This window comes from Phoxinus phoxinus (genome assembly GCF_949152265.1).
Source record: "Phoxinus phoxinus genome assembly, chromosome: 12".
NCBI lineage: Eukaryota > Metazoa > Chordata > Actinopteri > Cypriniformes > Leuciscidae > Phoxinus > Phoxinus phoxinus.
The window spans coordinates 15,144,323-15,164,810 of record NC_136887.1 but is presented as its reverse complement, the minus strand read 5'-3'; the positions used below and the strand labels follow the sequence as shown (position 1 = coordinate 15,164,810).

Below are 20,488 nucleotides of genomic sequence, written 5' to 3'. Positions count from 1 at the left end.
GGTGTATAAACATTAAGTATGATGAGCTCCCTGCCACTGTAACTGAGCTGAACACCAATACACCAATCTACATCAAGCCTAAGCACATTGACAAGTAAGTTAAGTCTCTTATTCCACAGAATGGCCACACCCCCAGGTATTCTACCCCTGATTATTCTCGAGCTAAGATCAGTGATCAGTTGTTGATTCCCCTGCACCATGAAAATTGACATCAAGAATGTTTAATTTTGCCAAGTCTTTGCCAGAAACGTCTCTTGTAAGCACAAAATTTCACAGTTTTCCAAGAGATTGTCAATAACCAAACTGCGAGCCCTGTCACCTGCGCCCTGGCCCAGACGCAGGCCTCGACAATTGTAGGACAAAACACGAAGAGGACCAGTCATATGAGTGAACTAGTAAGTGCTCACAGCACCATTAGATCCACTTCTCAACTCAGCAGACAAAACAGCATTAGTCAAGACAGCCTTAACTCCAGTAGCACCCACCCGGCACGGCTCATAATATCGGCGGACAAATGCCCCGTCTGGCCAGAGCTCTGGATTGTACATTTCTCTGACCTCTTGACACTCAGCAGAAACTTTAAAAGAGCTATATCTGCCGTTGCCATTACCGATCCGGTTGCATGACACCACACGTCCAAGCTTTTCACCAAGATAACCGGGGAGAGCTTCCGCATCCAGATCAGGTGCGAACTTAGAAGCAAACACACTCACCAGCTTGGTCTTGACAGTTCTGATGTTACCTGCAGCTCCAGTCCCAACAACAGACGTGCCTGATTTCTTCTTTGGCCCCGAGATGACTGTACGCACCCCGGGTTTGGCACCAGCGTGCGCTGGGCCGTGTTGTCCTCCCTTTTTAACAATCTGGCTCCACTTGGGCGAGCCAGGTAAAGCAGTTAAGCTTGCCGGGATTCCCGTGTGTGTAGCCCCTTCCAGGCCATGAACTGGATCCCCAGACTCAGCCCCCATTCCATCACGCAACGCCAGACCATCCGTTGAGACACGTCTGAGCGCCAAGTCGTCCGGGCCGGCAGCACCTCCACCCAAGGCCATGGACACCTCCAGGCCACCCACAGGAGCCAGGTCAGATGCTTCCAAACCACCCACTCGCCGATTAATATCCTTAGTAACTTCCCGCAGATCCTCAGACACGTTCACCTGCAGCTGCATTACGCGCTTCAGAGCGCACACCTCAGATGCCAGCTGCTCCACTTTCCCGAGTAGACACGAGACATCCATGTTGTAAAAAGTTACCGGAGGAGGCAGCTCTTCCAAATAGTGGGAGACAAATCTGGGTATATTCTCACCACACTCATTCAACACTTTGAGGTAGCTTTTTATATTGTTAATGTCCTTCTGCGATCCTTTATGGGCAACGTTGCGCTGCGTGGTAGTGCAGAGATCAAACAAAACTTTCTTGGAAGACTCTATCCACTCTGAGTCAAATGTGTTTGTAGCCAGCTAAACAATCTCATCTTGATTCATTGTCTTCATTTTAACAGCAAGAAAGTTAAGCAACTCATCCTCAACAATGATCTTACCATCCATAGTTCTATATATCTGGTGGTTTTAGACACGGGCGGCTAAAGATTCGAGCCGCCGCACCCACACCCACAGAATCCGCCATCTTCCTTCAAATTATAATGTTCACATCATTTTATGTAGCCCGTATGATGGACTTGCTGCACATGTTGCACTTAACTGTATTTTCCTTTTTTGAGGTGATTCCAATCATATTTCAAGAAATTCAAAACCATTATGGCGAACAGTTCGCGTCTGAAGTGTCTCAGCTGAAGGAAATAATCCATTATTTATTGGCTTTAATATATCGGCCAAATTTTCGTATTGGGCTGATACCAAAACACATTAGCTCGGACAGGCTCCTAAAGGGGTAGACAAAGATTTATCCACTTCTTGTCTTTGCTGTCTTTTGACCAGGAGGGTGAAGATGAAGAGACTGTTACTCCTCCTCCTGTTTTATCAGAGAAGATTGTGAAAACTGGAGAAAAAGGCACTTCACCTGCACCACATGTAATAAAGCTTGAAACAAGCCTGGCTGCTCGTGATAATGTCTCATTTGGTAAGATGGCTTGGTTTTTGCTAATAAATTGTTTCACAAATCCATACATTTGATTTCACAGCCTATCCTGACCCAGAACATGGTGGAAAAAAAATATTTGTTCAAAAATGCAGTTAAAAAAAAAGCAAGCAAGCAAATGAACACCCCCTTTATAATCACAGGTGTGTGAATCACTTCAGCTTAGCATGAACTCACTGAGTTCTGTGCTCTCTCGAAAATTAGTTATGATCGAAGTGTTATTACAACAAATATCTTATTAACATAGTGTCTACACTTTGTTTTTACAATGAGAGGATTCGTGAGAATGCAGAACCGAAGAATTTTTGACATCACTAACTGTGACATTGTTCTTGTACCAAAACTTCTCTGAAACAAATGTTCCTTCTTTTTTTTTCATCTGAAATATTTGGAAGAGGAGGAAGCCAGAGCACAGAGGACTAAAGAAATGAACTCATGCTGGATTTCTCTTCATATGTATACCGCTTTTTTTTTTTCTAAAAATAATTAGGCTGAGGGGTTGCTTATTTTAATATAGTGATGAAATTTGGTGCATTTATAAGCTATTTCTGGCTGTTCTGTCAATTTTCTTTCAAAGTTTAACACATTTTATGCTTACTACTACTGTTTTTGTTTTTCTCTTTTTTTTATTAAACTTGCAGTATAATTTGTTGTGTGTGTATTTTGTGAAAGGAGATATAATATGTAAACTAATTACTTAATTGTTATAATGTAATTAATCAGTCTTGTCCAGATCACATGGGTAACTTAAACCAATCAAATTATTTTTTTTAAATTGTTTTTTTGTATATTTTATTTTTACTTGCCACTATTTGACAATGGTAGCCTACTTGGCTTTTTAATACAGAAACACTAAATGCCCAGAAAATATAAATTCTGGACTTGGTTCTCCCCTGTAAGTAAATAAGTGTAAAACAGTTTTCTCTGCATTTTAGTTATTGTTATTACTGCAACATCACCAATTACAATAGCTAAATATTGACAGTCATTTAATTACATTTGTGCTGAATGCCAAGTTATCACAGTTTTTTTTTAAAGCAATTATTTCTAAATAAAATGTTATGAACTGACTGGTCTAGGTGACTTTTATTTTTTTAAAATATTGCGTTTCCGGTGACAAAAAAAAACGAGACAAGAGAACAGCCTTCATCAGAACTGCTGCTTTACAGACCTTCAGTGATCATTTATTCCAGCTTGTGTAGGTGAGTTTATATAAATGGCTAAAACTAAATTATTAGTTCCTACGTAATATCTGTAATTTGGTGATGCGTCATATCGTGTGATTGCATTAGCGGAAATATGGCGCTTAGCATCAGGCCCAAACGCAAACGATCCAGCACTCGTGCAAAACAATCCCAAATTGTTCTTCCATGTTTGAGGGGAAAAAAAACTCCATCCAGTTCCCCCATTGAGGTAGTTAATATGAAATCACCAGCTTCGACATGCAATAATTGTCTTTTTATTAATACAATTTTTTTAATGCCGTTTTAATTGTAAGTACACGCCAAAACATAATAGTGCTTTGTAAAAATCCTGTTTAAAAGAAAGTAAAAGTGATTAAAAGTTGTAGGGAGACTACACAGCAGTACTTTGTAAAATCATGTTGAAATGAAAGCAAAAGTGAATAAAGTGGGGAAATATTTTTATAAGCTAACGTTACATGTACCCAGTTAAAGTTGCTTTCTCTTATCGTGTATACAATTTAGCCTAAAATATTAATGAACTAAGAAAAGTTTATGGCCATATGTCTATCAGTTTATTGATATACAAACGTTATTTACTTTACTAATTGTCATAGTACTGGCTTGATACAGCTGAAGTTTTAAAAAGCAAATCCAGTGACATCCACAAAGTGTGAATGATTTGATTTTTCATCTCAAGGTAAGGCTGAAACAGGTGACTCACCTCTCTGGATTCACCGGCAGATCTTCCACCTGGAGCTGACCTCTACAACATTTTAATATCAGTAAGGAGATTCTCCTTATTGACATCTTTTTAACAGGTGAGCAGCAGCCATCACTGCAAGAGTTGCTTTTTTTAGCAGTACCTGAAGGGTCCTACACTCATTTGACCACGTGGAACTTTGACTTTGAGACATGTCTTACAATCATCCATATCGAAACCCACCAGACGATTTCAGCGCAAACAATGACAAGTACAAAGACTCACAGCGAATTCATCCCCGGGAGTCTAACGCTTACATGTCAAGAATTAGGAACACATCTCAAGAGCAGACATCTCTATCTTCATCAGAAATGTCGATCTTCCCACCTGGTAAGGCTTTGTCCTTTCTGCATAGCTGTGGACTGGATGCAGAAGACCTGAAAACTCTGGCCGAGCTTCCTGAGCATCTCATCACAGCCGATGCTCTTCCTGACCTTCTTGCAGAGATCAAAAAGAAGAAAATGTCTAGCACTTCTTCATCTAGGTCCAGTGCGCTCCAAGCCAGTACATCAACTCACACCTGGGATGATAGGAGCCACACTCAGTCGGTTGAGTATCCATTAGATTTGCCCGTGCGTCAGTCATATTCCCTTAATCGAGAGCAGGTTCCAACCTGGGATGACCGCTGGGGAGATGTCCAACAAACAAGCTCTCAAACACACACATACACCAGTTCAGAGCCAAACTATGTGGTTGAATACAACCATCTGAAAGACAATAAGTCGTCTTATTTTGATAATGCGTCGTCTTACGCCACAGAACCATCGAGGCAGAAAGCGCCAGTTGTCTCGCAGTCTTACGCTAACTACAGCAGAGACGTCGGTCAATCCTCACATCTGCCCAGTAGGGACATCAGTCAATCCTCACATCGTGCTGGCAGAGACGTCAGTCAGTCCTCACATCTGTCAAGCAGGGACGTTGGTCTTCCGTCACTCCTGTCCAGTAGAGATATCAATCAATCCTCACAGCGCTCTAGCAGAGACGTCAGTCAGTCCTCGTATCTGTCCAGTAGAGACGTCAGTCAGTCCTCGCATCTGTCAAGCAGGGACGTTGGTCTTTCCTCACTCCTGTCCAGCAGAGATGTCGGTCCGCCGTCAGTTTTTTCCAGCCGAGGCATCGGTTCACACTCTATCATGTCCAGAAGAGACATCGTTCCCCCTTCAAACCTGTCCAGCAGAGACATCGGCCCACCTTCGTTCTTGCCCAGCAGAGACGTTGGTCTACCCTCGCTCCTGTCCATTAGAGACCTTGCTCCACCGTCACGCCTGTCCAGCAGAGATGCCAGTCAGTCTACACAGCAACGGAAGAAACCGGTGATTCATATAGTGCCTACAAGGAAGGAGGCGTCAGATTTCCATGGGAAAACTCCACCAGTGTTTCCCTATGCATGCGTACTCTGCGAAATCACTGTCCTCTCTAACAAGGTAAGTACCCTTTTTGTTCTCAGATTCTACATTACCAGCTATTTACCAAACAATTTCAAGCAAAATACACATGAGCATACCTGGGCATATGAGGTAAGTCCAAGTAGCATGTTTATTATCCATATAGGAAGCAAAGCATTAAAGGCATAGTTCAATCCAAAATGAAAATTGTTATTTATTTATCCTCATGTTGTACCAAACATGATAAAGACAAAAGTAACATAAAAGCAGTCACCTTGCGCGCTGTATGCCAAATCTTCAGAAGCCTATAGCTAGACTAAAGTCGTTGTCCCTCTGCCATTGTCCTTAAATCTCATTCCCGCTTTCACATATATGCGAATTTGCTGCATCATGACCGGTCACGAGACATGCAAGAACCAATGAAGTTTGATGTCACTGATGCCATACAGGGTGTGACGCATGCACCTGCAGGAATGAGATTTTAGAAATATGGTGGAATGTAAAATTTTCACAGAATAATGACTGGTTAATTGACATACTGGTCATTGTGCATTTGTTTGACTTATTCTGTTAAGAATTCGAACACCCAAAATTCCAAATCTGTAGTGGATATTGATTTAATATTCAGTTGGAAGACTTGAGATTTATCTCTGAAATCAGCACAAACCGTATACATGACATTTGTAAATGCTTTTCATTTAAAATTTATATCTATAATCCGTATGGACACAGAAAGTCTATACATTTACTTTGATTGTCATATTATAAATTATGGTAAGTTATAACTGAATATTGAGAGATGTTACTTGTGTTTTAGGACTGGTCTGTGCATGTAAAAGGACCCCAACATGCTAATAGTCAACTCAGTCTTGTGGAAAGGTAAGTTATCTTCAACTTTGTTGTCAATCATGTTGTCGCTAGATATTAATTTCTGGCCAACACAAAATGTCAAGTGGTTTAAGAAACATATTTGGAGTGAGGACGGTAACAATTTAACGTTAAACATAAGTCAATGTACAAACAAAGGATGTGCAATTTTTTGCAACATTTTATAAAGGAGTAATAATATTTTGTATATCTTGTTTTATAATGTGGTGTAACCTCTTTGTGTACCATTAGATATCCAGAGTGGGATCAGAAAATCCAATCTGCTCGAAGGTAGAATTATTCCCCCATTATATTTTTTTGTAAAACACAGCACAATTCCAAAAATGTGTTGGTTTACATGCTGAACGTATAACACTCAACAGAACTGAGACCCGTTCCGAGGATTCAAAGTCCAGATCGACGCAGGAACGAGGTAAAGCCTTTTCCCCCTCCATAGTCATTTGATCATCTTTAAGATGTGCTCTTTTATTTTTTTTTTTATTTTTTTTCAGGTGGAACCTCAAGCAGTAGAAATGGATCGTCAGGCAGCAAAATTGGAGCATCGAGCAGTAAAAGTGGACCATCAAGCAGTAAAAGTGGACCATCAACAAACCTGAATAAAACCCCAACCACAACAAAGGTGGGTTTTTGTTTTTGATGTTTTGTTTGCTGTTAGCAAAAATAAATGTAAACATCTGATATAGTTTAACCATCTTTTTTTGCCATGAAAAAAAAGCCTCTGAAGCTGTTATGACGTTAAAGGAGAACTCCGGTCAATTTTAACATTAAGCTCAATTTTTAGTAAATTTGGAGTGCTGTCAATACAGAGAACAACGACAAAAATCGGTGTTGCCTACACTGTGTTATCCTATTTAAAAAATTTGCACCCTGTTGACTTGAATGGGGCAAGTTTTAAACCTGCTTTTATCCTCTTATCATCCTTGATGTGTCATACAAGTGCCCAGCCATGTTGAGTGATTCCTTCAGAGTGAACACGAGTGAATCTGACTGCATTAGATGTGAAAGATATTAATAAAAATGATGTTATATCAGCCAGCGCACATACCTGCATTTAGTTCCTGTTTTCGGTGGAAGTCCAAAGTAGTCGATTATCGAGTTCACGCGCGTGATCATAGTAACTAAACCTATGCGCGTGAACTCGACAATCGACTACTTTGGACTTCGACCGAAAACAGGAACTAAATACAGGTATTTGCGCTGGCTGATATAACATCATTTTTATTCATATCTTTCACATCTACTACAGTCAGATTCACTCGTGTTCACTCTGAAGGAATCACTCAACATGGCTGGGAACTTGTATGACACATCAAGGATGATAAGACTAAGAACTGGTTAAGTTTAAAACTTGCCCCATTCAAGTCAATAGGGTGTAAATTTTAAAAAGAGGATAACACAGTGTAGGCAACACCGATTTTTGTCGTTGTTCTCTGTATTGACAGCACTCCAAATTTACTAAAAATTAAGCTCAATGTTAAAATTGACCGGAGTTCTCCTTTAAAAACGTGGCGTTACCTGCTGTAAATGTTATAATGTTTTGACATTATTTGAATACAGTGCAAAGTGGTGTGTGTAAAGTTCGAAGTGGATGAAGTGGACGAAGCTTACCTGAGAAAATTGCTTGGCCAGTTTGGAGCGATTGTCAAAATTATCATGTTTCCTAAATTGGTATGGCATTTTATTTTTCATTTATATATGGGCCATTCTACAGAATTGGAAACAAATCTTGAAAAAAATATCAAGAAAATAAGTATGTATCAGGTACACATTTCTAGTAATTGTGCAGTTAATTCTCATATTGTATTTTCAGAAAGTTTTGGAATATTTTTCTTCTCCCCAAATTTGTCACTATCGAAACACAATAAAGGGTTATATTGACCTATTAAGATTTCTTTATATCTTCTACCTTGCAAATATTTTTGTTTTGCTATTTTATTAAAAATGTTTCACAGGTAAATCCGTAACAAGTAAAATAGCATTTTATTGAATTACACCCTAAAAAAAGTATGCTTACTTGCAGAAAAAAAAGGTGTTTGGTTGTGACGTTCCTTAAAGTTACATACAGATTTTCAGACTTTTGAACACATTTACCTCAAAATTATGGTATGTAGCTATGAGAGAGAGGGACACAGGAATATTTCCTGGTCAAAAATATAGGGGTGTGGTTAAATCAGTCTCATCCCGTGGACTAAAACATTGGTTTCGGTAGTGACATGAAAATGTGGGACACATATTATTATTATTTTTACATAGTTGATTTACAAATATATTTTTTAAAAACAGCAATGGAATAAAATTTAAAAATAATTTCAATGTAAGTTTCATAAGTTGAAATTTAGGGGTTCGCCACCTGTCAATTGAAAGTACCCAATAATAGATAATAGAAGGATCTTAGTAAACATCTAAGATTTTAATACTTAAATGCTTTTTAAATGTGTTTTTTTTTTTGTGGACAGCAGTTTGCACCATTTTTGTAGAATGGCCCATATAAATCCTTTAACACAATTATTTGAATCTATTTTATGCTTAAATGGGCTTTAATAATTGTTCTTGTAATTTATCAATAAATATTTCATTTCTGTAGGCTTTTGTGGAGATGGGAACAGCAGGCCAGGCAGAGGATATAGTAAAATATTTCTTACACAACCCCTTGTGGATCAGAGGAGAAATGATACAAATTTCTCTGTCTGCAGCATTCACTTTCCTGCAGGTGAATTATGAGCATTGGAATTTTATGTTAAATGATTACCTGTTGAAAGATTGAATGTGCTGTAGGCTAGACCACCAAATATGAGTACCCTCTTCCTAAAATTTTAACTGCATATAAAGCTGGATATGATTATTATATTGAATGATTCACTTGAACTTAATGTGCTCTGGGATATTTTCCAAGTGGCTTGCATCCACTTGATTTGTTTTACTTTAGAGATTCTGCAATAATGTTGATTGAATGATTTCCTCTGTTTCACAGAGTTCTCTTGTTGTGAGCTTTTCACCATTACCTTCTGGAGAGGGCATACACTCTGAGTTGACGGCCATTGCTAAGCGTTTCGGATCAGTAAAACATTCGCTGTTTCTGCCAAGCCGGGTAGCCAAACTCATTATTGTTGAAATATTTAACTTATTCTTATGCCATGTTCTGTTTCTTCAGTTACCTATATAGTGTTAAGACTCTTTGTACTTGTACAGGGATATGTGGAGATGGCTAATATGGAAGAGGCCAACAAATTGGTGGAGCACTATTCAACCAATTTACTCAAATTAAAAGGAAAAACCATTACCGTTTGCTTCTCAGCTGAGTACCAGACGCTTAGGTAAACCCATTCTGCTGATTTTACGCTGACTTGTAAAGACACTTTTTTTTTTTTTTTTTTTTTGCATTTGGACATTACTATGCTAGTGATATTATGAACTTAATTTAATGTAAATAAATAAATAAAAATGTTTAACATGTTTGCTATTTCACTCCATGGTCCAGTGATGTTCAGAAAGAAAAATCACCAGTACCTTATAGCAGCAGGAGGAGGAGGAATAGCAGCCCAAAAAGGAGATCCCGTAGTTCCCGAAGAGACTCTCCCAGCCCCAAAAGAAGAGCCTCTGAAGAGAGGTCCAGGTCTCGCAGGAGTCTCGACTCTAAGAAACGAGAAGAAAGTCGACGCTCTCGGGAGAAAACCAAAGAGAGTTCTAGACGGGACCGCTCATCTAAATCCCATACCAAAAGAAGTTCTCCTTCAAAAGACCAGAAACCGAAAACAACAACAGAAGAGAGTGTGGAGGAGATGGTTGAACAAGACAACGATCAGTCTGACATCATGGGGGATGATAGTGATCTTGAAGGAGTGGCAGTTATTGCAGATGACGGTGAAGAACTGAATTCAGAAGATGAGCTCACAGTAGATGACGAGCTAGATGATGAGGAATATGATATCGCAGATTCTCTGACAGAACAGGACACACTTGAAGACGTCCAATCTGCGAAAGAGTCCAATGATGAGACTAAACCTTCAGATATGGACACATCGAACGTACAGTCAGAGACATCAGAGTGTGTACCAACTGCTACAACTTCAGATAGATCAAGTGATTGTAAGGAAGCCCAGGAGCTTCAAGAAGGAGAGCATAAAGAGCTTAAAGAAGGAGAGCAAAAAGAGCTTAAAGAAGGAGAGCAAAAACAGCTTCAACAAGGAGAGCAAAAAAAGCTTCAACAAGGAGAGCAAAAAGCGCTTCAACAAGGAGAGCAAAAAGCGCTTCAACAAGGAGAGCAAAAAGCGCTTCAACAAGGAGAGCAAAAAGAGCTTCAACAAGGAGAGCAAAAAGCGCTTCAACAAGGAGAGCAAAAAGCGCTTCAACAAGGAGAGCAAAAAGAGCTTCAACAAGGAGAGCAAAAAGAGCTTCAACAAGGAGAGCAAAAAGAGCTTCAACAAGGAGAGCAAAAACAGCTTCAACAAGGAGGGAAAAAAGAGCTTCAACAAGGAGAGCAAAAAGAGCTTCAACAAGGAGGGAAAAAAGAGCTTCAACAAGAAGAGGAAAAAGAGCTTCAACAAGGAGGGAAAAAAGATGAAACAGTGGAAATGGAAGAGGTAAACGCAACAGAGTAACCGTTACATATATTTTGAAGTTCAGCAGCTAGGGAAACAAATCATACAATTGTCATGCCAACCGTCAGTCTGCTATGAGTGAGGGATGGAGAGGAGGTGCGCTAAAGTAAAATCTCTGCCCTCTATTCAATATTCCATTTCACTTGGAAATACTGTGATCAAGATCTTGACCAAAAAATGTATGCACCCCTTGATGGAAATAAATGTTGTGATGTTATGTCCATCAAGAAGTGCATCAATGTTTGGTCAAGATCTTGTATTGACAATGCTAGAGTCGAGCACTGTAAAGTCTCCTCCAGCACATCCCAAAGACTTTCAGTGAATTTAAGGTCTGGACTCAGAGGTGCTTCATGCTCCCTCCCAACTATTTTTTCACAGTTTGAGCCTGATGAATCTAGACATTGTCATCCTGAAATATGGCCATCATGTGTCTTAGGAAATGAAAACCTACATACTCCATCAATTAAATGGTTTAGAAGAACTGTTGACAAACATATAACATACTAGAAACATAATAATCACTGCAATAATGATCCAGTCATAGACTCTTAAGCATTTGCCTATTTAAATCCAAACAGTGAATTTTCTTACTTATTTTTACCGGGCAGTGTATTTCAGATGATTTGGTAGTGATACACAGTTATTAATTGCATTCTATATTTAAAAATTTAAAGAAACAATACTTTTTTGTTCTGTTTGTGTATAAGGCAACAGATTTTCCAGGGTCTCTAGAAAACTTGCCCACCCCAGATGAATTTAAAGAGGAAGTGCTGACAGAACAAGGTATTTATTTTGCACAGTTATTCAATAATTTAACCATAAAAACAATAAAGTTATGCTGTCGGTTTGTGTAGTTCTCTTACGAGAGTACTCAGGAAAATCCCTTTTCTCGGTAATACTGAAGCCAAAAATGATCCTTAATTTTGTATTTTAAAACACATTTTGCTGCAGCAAGCAGACCTAGGTGAGGCAGCTGGTGCGCCTATTGGCTGCTCTGCGGCAACTTGCTGCAACCTATCGAAAGGCTGCACTGGCGCCCTCAGTCGTCACGGCCAGCCAGAATGGGCGTGGCTTATGCCTTTATAAGCCAGATCCAGCGCCCTCATTGGTGCTTACGTCACGGCAGCCTTTCGATAGGTTGCAGCAAGTTGCCGCAGAGCAGCCAATAGGCACGCGAGCTGCCTCGCCTAGGTCTGCTCGCTGCAGCAAAATGCATTTTAAAATAATACAGAATCAAGGATAATTTTTGGCTTCAGTATTCTTCCGCAGTATTCTTATAGCTTACGCAACACTCCCTCTTCTAGAGATGGCCGACGTTTTTTCTTTATTGATTTTGGAGATTTCAGAGATAATTGAGGAAGTATGCGTATTCTGTTTTAGGTGATAAAATTGAGATCTCCGCTTCAAGCACTGAGGTTAGTCGGTTTTCCCTTCAAAAGTGTATGTGATTTTATTTATATATATATATGGGGAAAAAATTACACGCATGGATTTTGAGTTCTGTATAATTTGCTTAATTTCTTTAGGAAAAGTATGGCAAAGTTCTTGAGGTGGCAGGTTTTCCACTGGCTAAAAAATTCAGTAAAAAAGACTTGCTGAAAATCGGGGGGAAATACGGAGATGTGGCAGACTGCTGTTTGGTTCGCTGCAATCGAAAGGTAAAATTATTAAATTCGACATTGAATAGAAGGAAACCGTGTATGCAAACCATCAAACTGCTCATATGCAGTCTATAATTCTTGTATTTCGGTTTAAAACATTATACTTGCATGCATATTAAATGTCTGCCTTTTTGAAACTCGCAGAAAATAAATTATGGATGTATCAGTGTACAAGTTTCAATCGATGTTATCAAATACTTCTGTCTTAACATAATCACAAGTCCAAAGATAAAGAAGTCAAATGATGCAATCTTTGTGAAATGATTACCAAAAAGAATTTATAAATGAATACATTTCAGAAGATTCTCATGGTGGTTATATCATGTTTTCATTGCAGGTGGAGAAGGCATTAATTGAGATGGTAAATGCTGCTGATGCAGCAAAACTTGAAGCTGAGTCTAAAAGGCAGCGCATTAGACTAGGTGGCAAAATATTGAGGTTAACGGTGTCAAAGACGTACAGCCAAGTAAATGAAGGGTAACTTGAAATTTCTCAAATCCTTTTCCTATTGCTTTATTGTGCTTGGGTGTTCTGATGTGCCCAGTCATATGAGAATCACAACAGATGATGTTTAATTCTGTTTCAGGAAAAGTGTTGACTCTGACTCTGGGAGAGCGGATGGTCAGAAACATGTTGAAGAGAAAAATAAGGAGCCCTCATGCTTATTGACGTCCAGTGGGGAGAGTACAGTAGTGATGGCCGAGACCGAGACCTCTGAAGAAGCTGCTGAGACCAACACGGATGCAATCCTGCAAATGTCTAGTGATGAGGAGGTAAAATCAAGAAATAATTTAACTCTGGGTCTAAAATGTATCTCTAATATAATCAAATTGTATTTTTCTGGGGGCCACAAAACGTGTAAGCATTGCAGTATCATTCTTTTTCCAATACGTCAGGAAGAGTATGGTAGAGTCCTCCGGATCAGAAATCTTCCAATGCCTGATGAATACAGTGATGCAGATTTTCTGAGCATCGCAGAACCTTATGGGAAAATAAAACGTCATTGGATGTTACGCCTCCATCGAACAGTTAGTAATTATAACTGCCATATATATTTCGAACATATTCAGTGGTTTCATCAATTAAATCTTACAATTCTTTCTTCTTTTTTTTGCCCAGGGGTTGATTGAAATGGAAAAAGCCTGTGATGCTAAGAAGGTTGTATCTGCGGCCAATATGAATACAATTACAGTTGCTGGAAAACATCCCAAGGTTTCAGTGTCTACCAAACATTCCCATTTAAATAGAAGGTATTGAATTGAATTTATGTACTTAATGCACTTGACTGTTCATGGGAGTTTGTTACTAAAAATGCACATTCAGAACTTGAACCCATATGGAGAATCTTTTCCTAAGAGTCAGTTGCAAAAAATTGTTGTAGTCAGCAATTAATGTAATTATCAATTAGTCAAGTGATGTCACTTTATAGTAATGAAAGATGCATTTCTATTGGAAAAAAAAACATTTGAAAAAGTGCACAACTCAACACAATGTAACCATTAGATGTTTCTGAGCTCGAATGATTAATATCAGCCAGTTGAAGTGCAACAGAAAAAAAAACTTAAGTAACTTTGATATAAAATATTTATTCTAATTAAATAATTGTTGGAAGTTAAATGTAGGTGTTTAATTCATATTAATTAGTATATAAAAGTCACTTACAATCACAGGAAATATAAAGTCACTGTTATTCTCATTGAAAACTGGAAAAACACTTAATTTTGTGTTATAGTATTCCGTTTTTTTTTTTGCTTTTTAGCCTACAATGTGCACATAGTTTGGGGGAAACCAATGTATTTTTTTCATAAAAGACGTAACATTCTGAAAATAATAAATCATTGCATCACTATACTGATTTAGCATCTTTCTGTTTTGTATTGTTTGCTAGGTACTTTCTACATGGACCTAGTGATGGTTCTGTACAAACATCTACTGAGTTGGAGAAGGTAAATGATGAATCCAAAACTAAATTATAATTTTTTGTGAGCAGCCATCTATCCAAACATCAGTGAATGTTGAGGTCATTTATTGTCACTGTATTATTTTACAATTTAAACACCTGTCAAATCCCTGTTTTGTAAGCTTTTAGCTGCTGCTCTGCGGTATACCTACTGATGTGTTTAATGATGAATTACACTGGTTTTAGGAGTTGTGGAGTGATAATCAGGATGTTGACTCAAAGGAAGATGAGAAGCAGGTTTCTGACGTTGATGATGGAAATGGAATGGAGGCTGAAAATTCAGACAGTTTGTCAAAGGCACAAACACCCATTATGGATCCAGTGGGTAAGAGCATGTTTCACTGCACGCTCTTTAGACGCTGCTGTTACAAGCCTAACCCGGAAAGATCTTTGTAGGGTTTCACAAACCTGGATGTAAGAGTTTTTGAAGCTCCAAAAAGTGCATTCATTATAATAGTAATCCATACGGCTCCAGTCTCTTAATAAATGCCTTCTGAAACTGGCCTTTGCTGAAAGCGTTCAGGAGAGAGTCGAGTTCCGGTGGAAGGGTGACCTCTGACCCGACATATGTTGCGTAAACTTAGGTTAGAATTGACAAGCGCAGAGGATAGGGAAAAACAAAACGCCGGTCACGAATTAGAAGTCTAAAACTAGAAGTTTTAAGTAAAATTGCCAAACCACATGAATGCCATACGTTGGTTCAGAGGTGATCCTTCCAACAGAACTCCACTCTCTGGTGAACGCGCATACGGCTATTGCCGGTAGACAGTGATTATAGTTTATAAAGTTTTAAATATGGATATTTTTCTCACAAAAAACCTTCGTTTCAGAAGGCATTTAATAACCCACTGGAGTTGTATGGGTTACTTATGATGAATGCACTTTTTGGTGCTTCTAAAACTAGGGCACTATTCAATGCCATTACAAAGCTGGGAAGAGCCAGGATATTATGTAAAATAACTCCATTTGTGTTCGGCTGAAAGAAGAAAGTTTATGTAGCTAGCATTACCATATAAGAAAAGCAGAAAGGCACTCATGTCTGTGCTATATGCATAATCCATATCTGCCTCTGCACAACTGATCTGTGGCACTTTACCAACAGGGACAGAGTTTATTCGACCTGTGGTGGGTTACTTCTGCAGCTTATGTAATGCCATCTATGCTAGTGAGGACGAGGCCAAGGATAACCACTGCAGGACCCCCTTGCATCATCAAAAGCTGAAGGCATAAATCTATTGCATATCTAATAATCTGTTTGCATGTGTATCATGTTTGATATTTTATCTGTAATTTGGTAAAACAAAATCTACAGGACTTACATATGTTCTTATTCTCTTTCTCTTAGGAGCACAAGGAGCGAAACGGTTCATCATAAACCTTGACTAGAATCAAGCCAATCCAGAAATCCTTCATAGACATTCATGATGATAGCATACTCTAGTTTAAGGGATAGTTCACCCAAAACATTTAATTTGTCATCATTTACTCACTCTTGAGTTGTTCCAAACCTGTATGAGTTTTTTCTTCTGTTGAACTAAAAAGATATTTTGAAGAATGTTGGTAGCCAGACAGTAGGAGGGGAAAAAATACTATGGAAGTCAATGGCTACTGTCAACTGTCTGGCTACCAACATTCTTCAAAATATATTTGTTTGTGTTCGACAGAAGAGAAAAACTCATACATGTTTCAGTTTGGAACAACGTAAGAGTGAGTAAATTACAATATTAATTTTTGGGTGAAAAAGACCTTCAATTCACATAATGTTGTATGTGTTGTGATTTAGCGTTACATTTCAAATGCAATTTTGTTTTAATTTCACCCTGTTTGTTGTGTTGTTGTTCTTCTCTTTCATTAATGATTTTATTAGTAATCTACTTTTTTTATATAGTAATCTACAAAACAGTCATTGTGTTGTTAAAAGGCATGCATTTTTTACAGTGTACTGTATTAAATTTATAAGTAAAACAGAATACAGTAATATCGGTTCTGCTCAAATAAAGTCATGTCCAGCTGTCAAATACGCGCGCTTGTTTTCTTGATGCGGGGTTTGATTGGACGGATGATGTTTGTCTCCGCCCAGAGTATGCCGTTTCCATGGCGATCCAACATGGCCGCGCACGGTAAGCAGGACGCTGATGTGTGGGATTTTATTGTAACGACTTGATTTTAGCTCAATGTCGTCACGCATTATCTTATGTTTTATTGTGAATACAGTACGTGACTTTAATGAAACCAAATAAACTGTTTTGTGAAAAAGCAGTCAAATAGTGACCTTTTGTATCGGATGGAGAGGAAGCATCGTCTAGCTAATGTTAGCCATTCACAACACTAACCTGTGCTATGGCATGCAAAGAAAAAAAGATTAACTTTACGGTTTTGAATTATCTGTCGTCTATGAATCTCAATTTCTTATGTGCTGAACGTTTATTTTAATTGATCTGCTAGATCGGGGATGATTGAATCGGGTTACTAATTTGTTATCGCGTGTGGCACAAATCATGGTGAAGTTCGAGTCTTTTTGTCATTATTGTACATAACGTTACCCACTTTGTTCTTGAGGTATTTGTGTTGCTCCTGTCTAATAGACACTGTAGAAGTTGCATCTAAAGCTGTCTGTCTGAAGACTTCCAAAGGCGTCGTTTCGCTAGTGAAACTGAGTTTTGACAAAAAAATAAAATAAATAAAAATAATATAAAATAAAAAAAATAAATAAAAAAAAAAAGATAAATCAAAGCAACCAGCTAGGATTTTTTTCGTTGTGTAACTGTTTTATATATATATTTAAAAAAAGAAGAAATTCATGAGACTGAAAAATATTGATAACCAAATGTTTAATGTTAAAGATTGCCTAAGTATTTCCATTTATTCAACATCATTTCTTAAAGTTTGCTAAAAACAGATCTATAAATATTTATAGTGGTCAGATGTGTGTTAAAGGATTAGTTCACTTTTAAAATGAAAATTCTGTCATCATATACTCACCCTTAAGTTGTTTCAAACCTGTATGAATTTCTTTCCTCTGCTGAACACAAAGGAAGATATTTAGAAGAATGTCAGTAACCAGACAGTTTTTGGTTCCCAATGACTGCCATAGTAGGAAAAAAATATACTATGGCAGTCATTGGGAACCAAAAACTGTCTGGTTACTGACATTCTTCTAAATATCTTCCTTTGTGTTCAGCAGAGGAAAGAAATTCATACAGGTTTGAAACAACTTAAGGGTGAGTATATGATGACAGAATTTTCATTTTAAAAGTGAACTAATCCTTTAATATTTGTGAGCTTTAGGACAAAAAACACCCAGCTAGAAAAAGTTACAACCATCCCCAGTCCCTCCAGACCTACGTTATGTTCATTAATTCAATATATTTGTTTTACTTTTGCAGGAAGACAACCTATTGTATCCTTTCAGGTCTTGCATCCCTTCACATGACAGTTTCCTTATTAATTACACGTATATCGTTGCTTATTCTGTTGATGTTTCTTCTTAACAAAGTCTCTCAGTTGTCCTCCACACCACTGCAGATCCTGTTTCATTTGAACGGCTGGTATTTTGCAGCATTCTTTGTCGCTGAGACTCTTATGTTTATCTATAAAGGTGAGGTATGGACTCATTAAAGGGTCTAGCGGTTGAACTGTATGTATGTATATATTTGTGATGTAATCATCACTGTTTGCTCTGGCATTTGTAGGGGTGATACTCCCTTACCCACAAGCTAACCTGATATTGGATGTTGTCCTGCTGCTCCTCTTCCCGGGCCTTGAGACCCTCAGACTCTTCTATGGTCAGTGTGATAAAATGTTGTTTTGTGAGTGGTGCTTTATACAATAGCAGTTGTAGAACTGACTCTGTCAATCAGAGGACTGAAGTATCCTCATTCAGAAGCCCTCATTGGGGATCAGGGTTGGGCAAAACTTGAAATGCCAGGAAGAGCAATTTACTGTATTGCCATTCAAAGAAATAAAATTGTCACAAAAACTTATAAAAGTTGTGCAAAAAAAATTATATTAATAATTACACTATTAATTTTCACTAATTGCTTATTTATTACTTTATGTACAATACATTTTTCTCTAATTAACTGATTAGTCACAGTTTCTACAAATATATTCAGCTAAACAATAGTTTTCAACAAATATATTTTTAATAATAAAATAATTTGTAAAATATATTGATAGAGGTTATTTTGAATTGCAATAAGATTTCAAAATATTAATGTTTTTACTATATTACTATATCAAAATTCAGTTTTGGTAAGCATAAAAGACTAATTTCAAAAACATTTAAAAAATCTCAAACTTGAATGGTAGTGTATTTCTAATTGGTTAATCAGAGAAAAAATATATTATACAATGTACATATCAAGGCATAAAAAGCCATAAATAGTCTAGTTCAATTGAATAATGTAGTTATTATTATTGTGTAAAACTTTTGTAAGACTAATTCCTCTGTTGTGTGGCTATTATATTTCTTAGAATTGGAATGCAATAAATTATCTTACTGGCATTTAAAGAAAAAAGGTGACATAGTTACTACATGTACTTACTATAGTAATCACAGTAAATGATGCATAATTCAAGTAACTAACCTTAAACCAAACCCTGACCGAAACTCTATAAGTTAATTAATATTACTCAGTACTTATCTGAGTCAGTACAATGTAACCACGTCACCTTAAAATACAGTGTTACCGAAAACTAAATTCAGTTCAGTTCAATTAGTTTAGATTTATATTGTTTGGCTTGATTTTGAAGACATAAATTATTGCATTGGAAACGTGTTTTTCCATTGTCCTTAAACTAAATGTATTTTTTTAAACTATAATGAAACATTAATGAAATGCAAATAACAAGACAGTAACATTTCATATGGAAATTACTTTTACTATTTTTTTTTTCAAATGCTTATTCTAATTTGATTTGCAATTCTACATTCTGTGCGCAGCATCAGTTTAAGTTCAGTTTTAATTGTGGAATTGAATTCTGAAGACATGTTCTGCTCAGCTCTGAATGCAGCACAACCCTGCTTTGGCGATGAGTGGATGATTGTCATAACTGCTTGATAACAAAGATTGATTCCCCTTTTTGCTGTGTACACTTTGTATTGGTGAAAGTGCATTGATCCATGTAGCAAATGAAATAAACGGTGTGAAATGTGACTTTCAGGCTGGAAGGGGAACCTGTGTCAGCGCTCTCTGGCTCTGAGTGTGAGTGTTGGTGTTCTGGTGCCCTGTGCAGTGCTGAGCGTCTACTTCCTGCTGCTTCAGACCTTTGTTTTACGCCTTGAGTTTGTACTCAATGCTGTGCTGCTCTGCTTTTATAGCTTTGAGCTGGTACTGGGAATGATGATGATCTCTATTTTTTCAAGGTGACTGTTTTTGTATTTTGTACGTTTTTCAACATATTTATCTCATAGTATTAAAGAGCCATACACATAATACAGAGACATATACATGGATTAGAATAGATATATGAAAGTGAGAATTTAAAGCAATTTTTGTATTTACATACAAGTTATTTTAAAAGGTTTTTAAAATACCAGATGTTTATACCCTGTATTTATTTTTATTCTCTTTCAGGGCCAATGTTTATTAAGTCCATTTGCTTTTTTGATGTCAGGATGAAATCACTGAAGAGAATAAGATGCAGACTGCTGTCAAAACATGTATGTTTCATAAAACAGACATTTTATATGTACACTTTTTATAAAATATACTTGAAGCGCCTTAAATATGTAGAACTTGAGATGTTATAAAAAACAAATTTCAGTTCACAAATTTGTATGTAAATGTAAAGATTGCCATTATTAAATGGTAGAGTAAATTGTCTCAATTGTCGTCATACATTTACCACACACACACACACACACACACACACATATATACAGGAACACAGTAATATTGTGTAATATTACTACAGTTTAAAATTTGACTGGTTTATATTTGAATATATTTT

General features: G+C 37.4%; 2 protein-coding genes across 7 annotated transcripts; both read left to right on the top strand.

The window, feature by feature from the left end:
• Nucleotides 1-3,175: 3,175 nt before the first annotated feature.
• On the top strand, nt 3,176-16,551 carry matr3l1.1 (matrin 3-like 1.1). Of its 2 annotated transcripts, none has more exons than XM_079631728.1 (22): nt 3,176-3,299; nt 3,979-5,465; nt 6,244-6,305; nt 6,546-6,584; nt 6,677-6,726; nt 6,806-6,933; nt 7,872-7,982; nt 8,899-9,024; nt 9,286-9,402; nt 9,504-9,628; nt 9,793-10,894; nt 11,620-11,695; nt 12,293-12,327; nt 12,439-12,570; nt 12,911-13,050; nt 13,160-13,346; nt 13,470-13,601; nt 13,693-13,823; nt 14,462-14,519; nt 14,720-14,858; nt 15,636-15,757; nt 15,879-16,551. In XM_079631728.1, the coding sequence occupies exons 2-22, from the start codon at nt 4,194-4,196 to the stop codon at nt 15,906-15,908; spliced, it is 4,314 nt and encodes a 1,437-aa protein (XP_079487854.1). In that variant the 5' UTR covers nt 3,176-3,299; nt 3,979-4,193; the 3' UTR covers nt 15,909-16,551. The 2 variants fall into 2 exon arrangements, with proteins under 2 accessions (XP_079487854.1, XP_079487855.1); XM_079631729.1 differs by having other exon boundaries at nt 3,219-3,295.
• tmem216 (transmembrane protein 216) lies at nt 16,534-20,361 on the top strand (the record flags this gene model as incomplete). Of its 5 annotated transcripts, none has more annotated exons than XM_079631734.1 (6): nt 16,534-16,653; nt 17,920-17,933; nt 18,038-18,131; nt 18,226-18,318; nt 19,700-19,901; nt 20,113-20,261. In XM_079631734.1, 6 exons carry the CDS (start codon nt 16,536-16,538, stop codon nt 20,126-20,128), a joined length of 537 nt encoding a protein of 178 aa, XP_079487860.1. The 5 variants fall into 5 exon arrangements, with proteins under 5 accessions (XP_079487860.1, XP_079487862.1, XP_079487859.1 ...); XM_079631737.1 differs by having other exon boundaries at nt 16,574-16,653; nt 17,920-17,950; XM_079631736.1 differs by lacking the exon at nt 20,113-20,261 and having other exon boundaries at nt 19,700-19,905.
• Nucleotides 20,362-20,488: the final 127 nt, after the last annotated feature.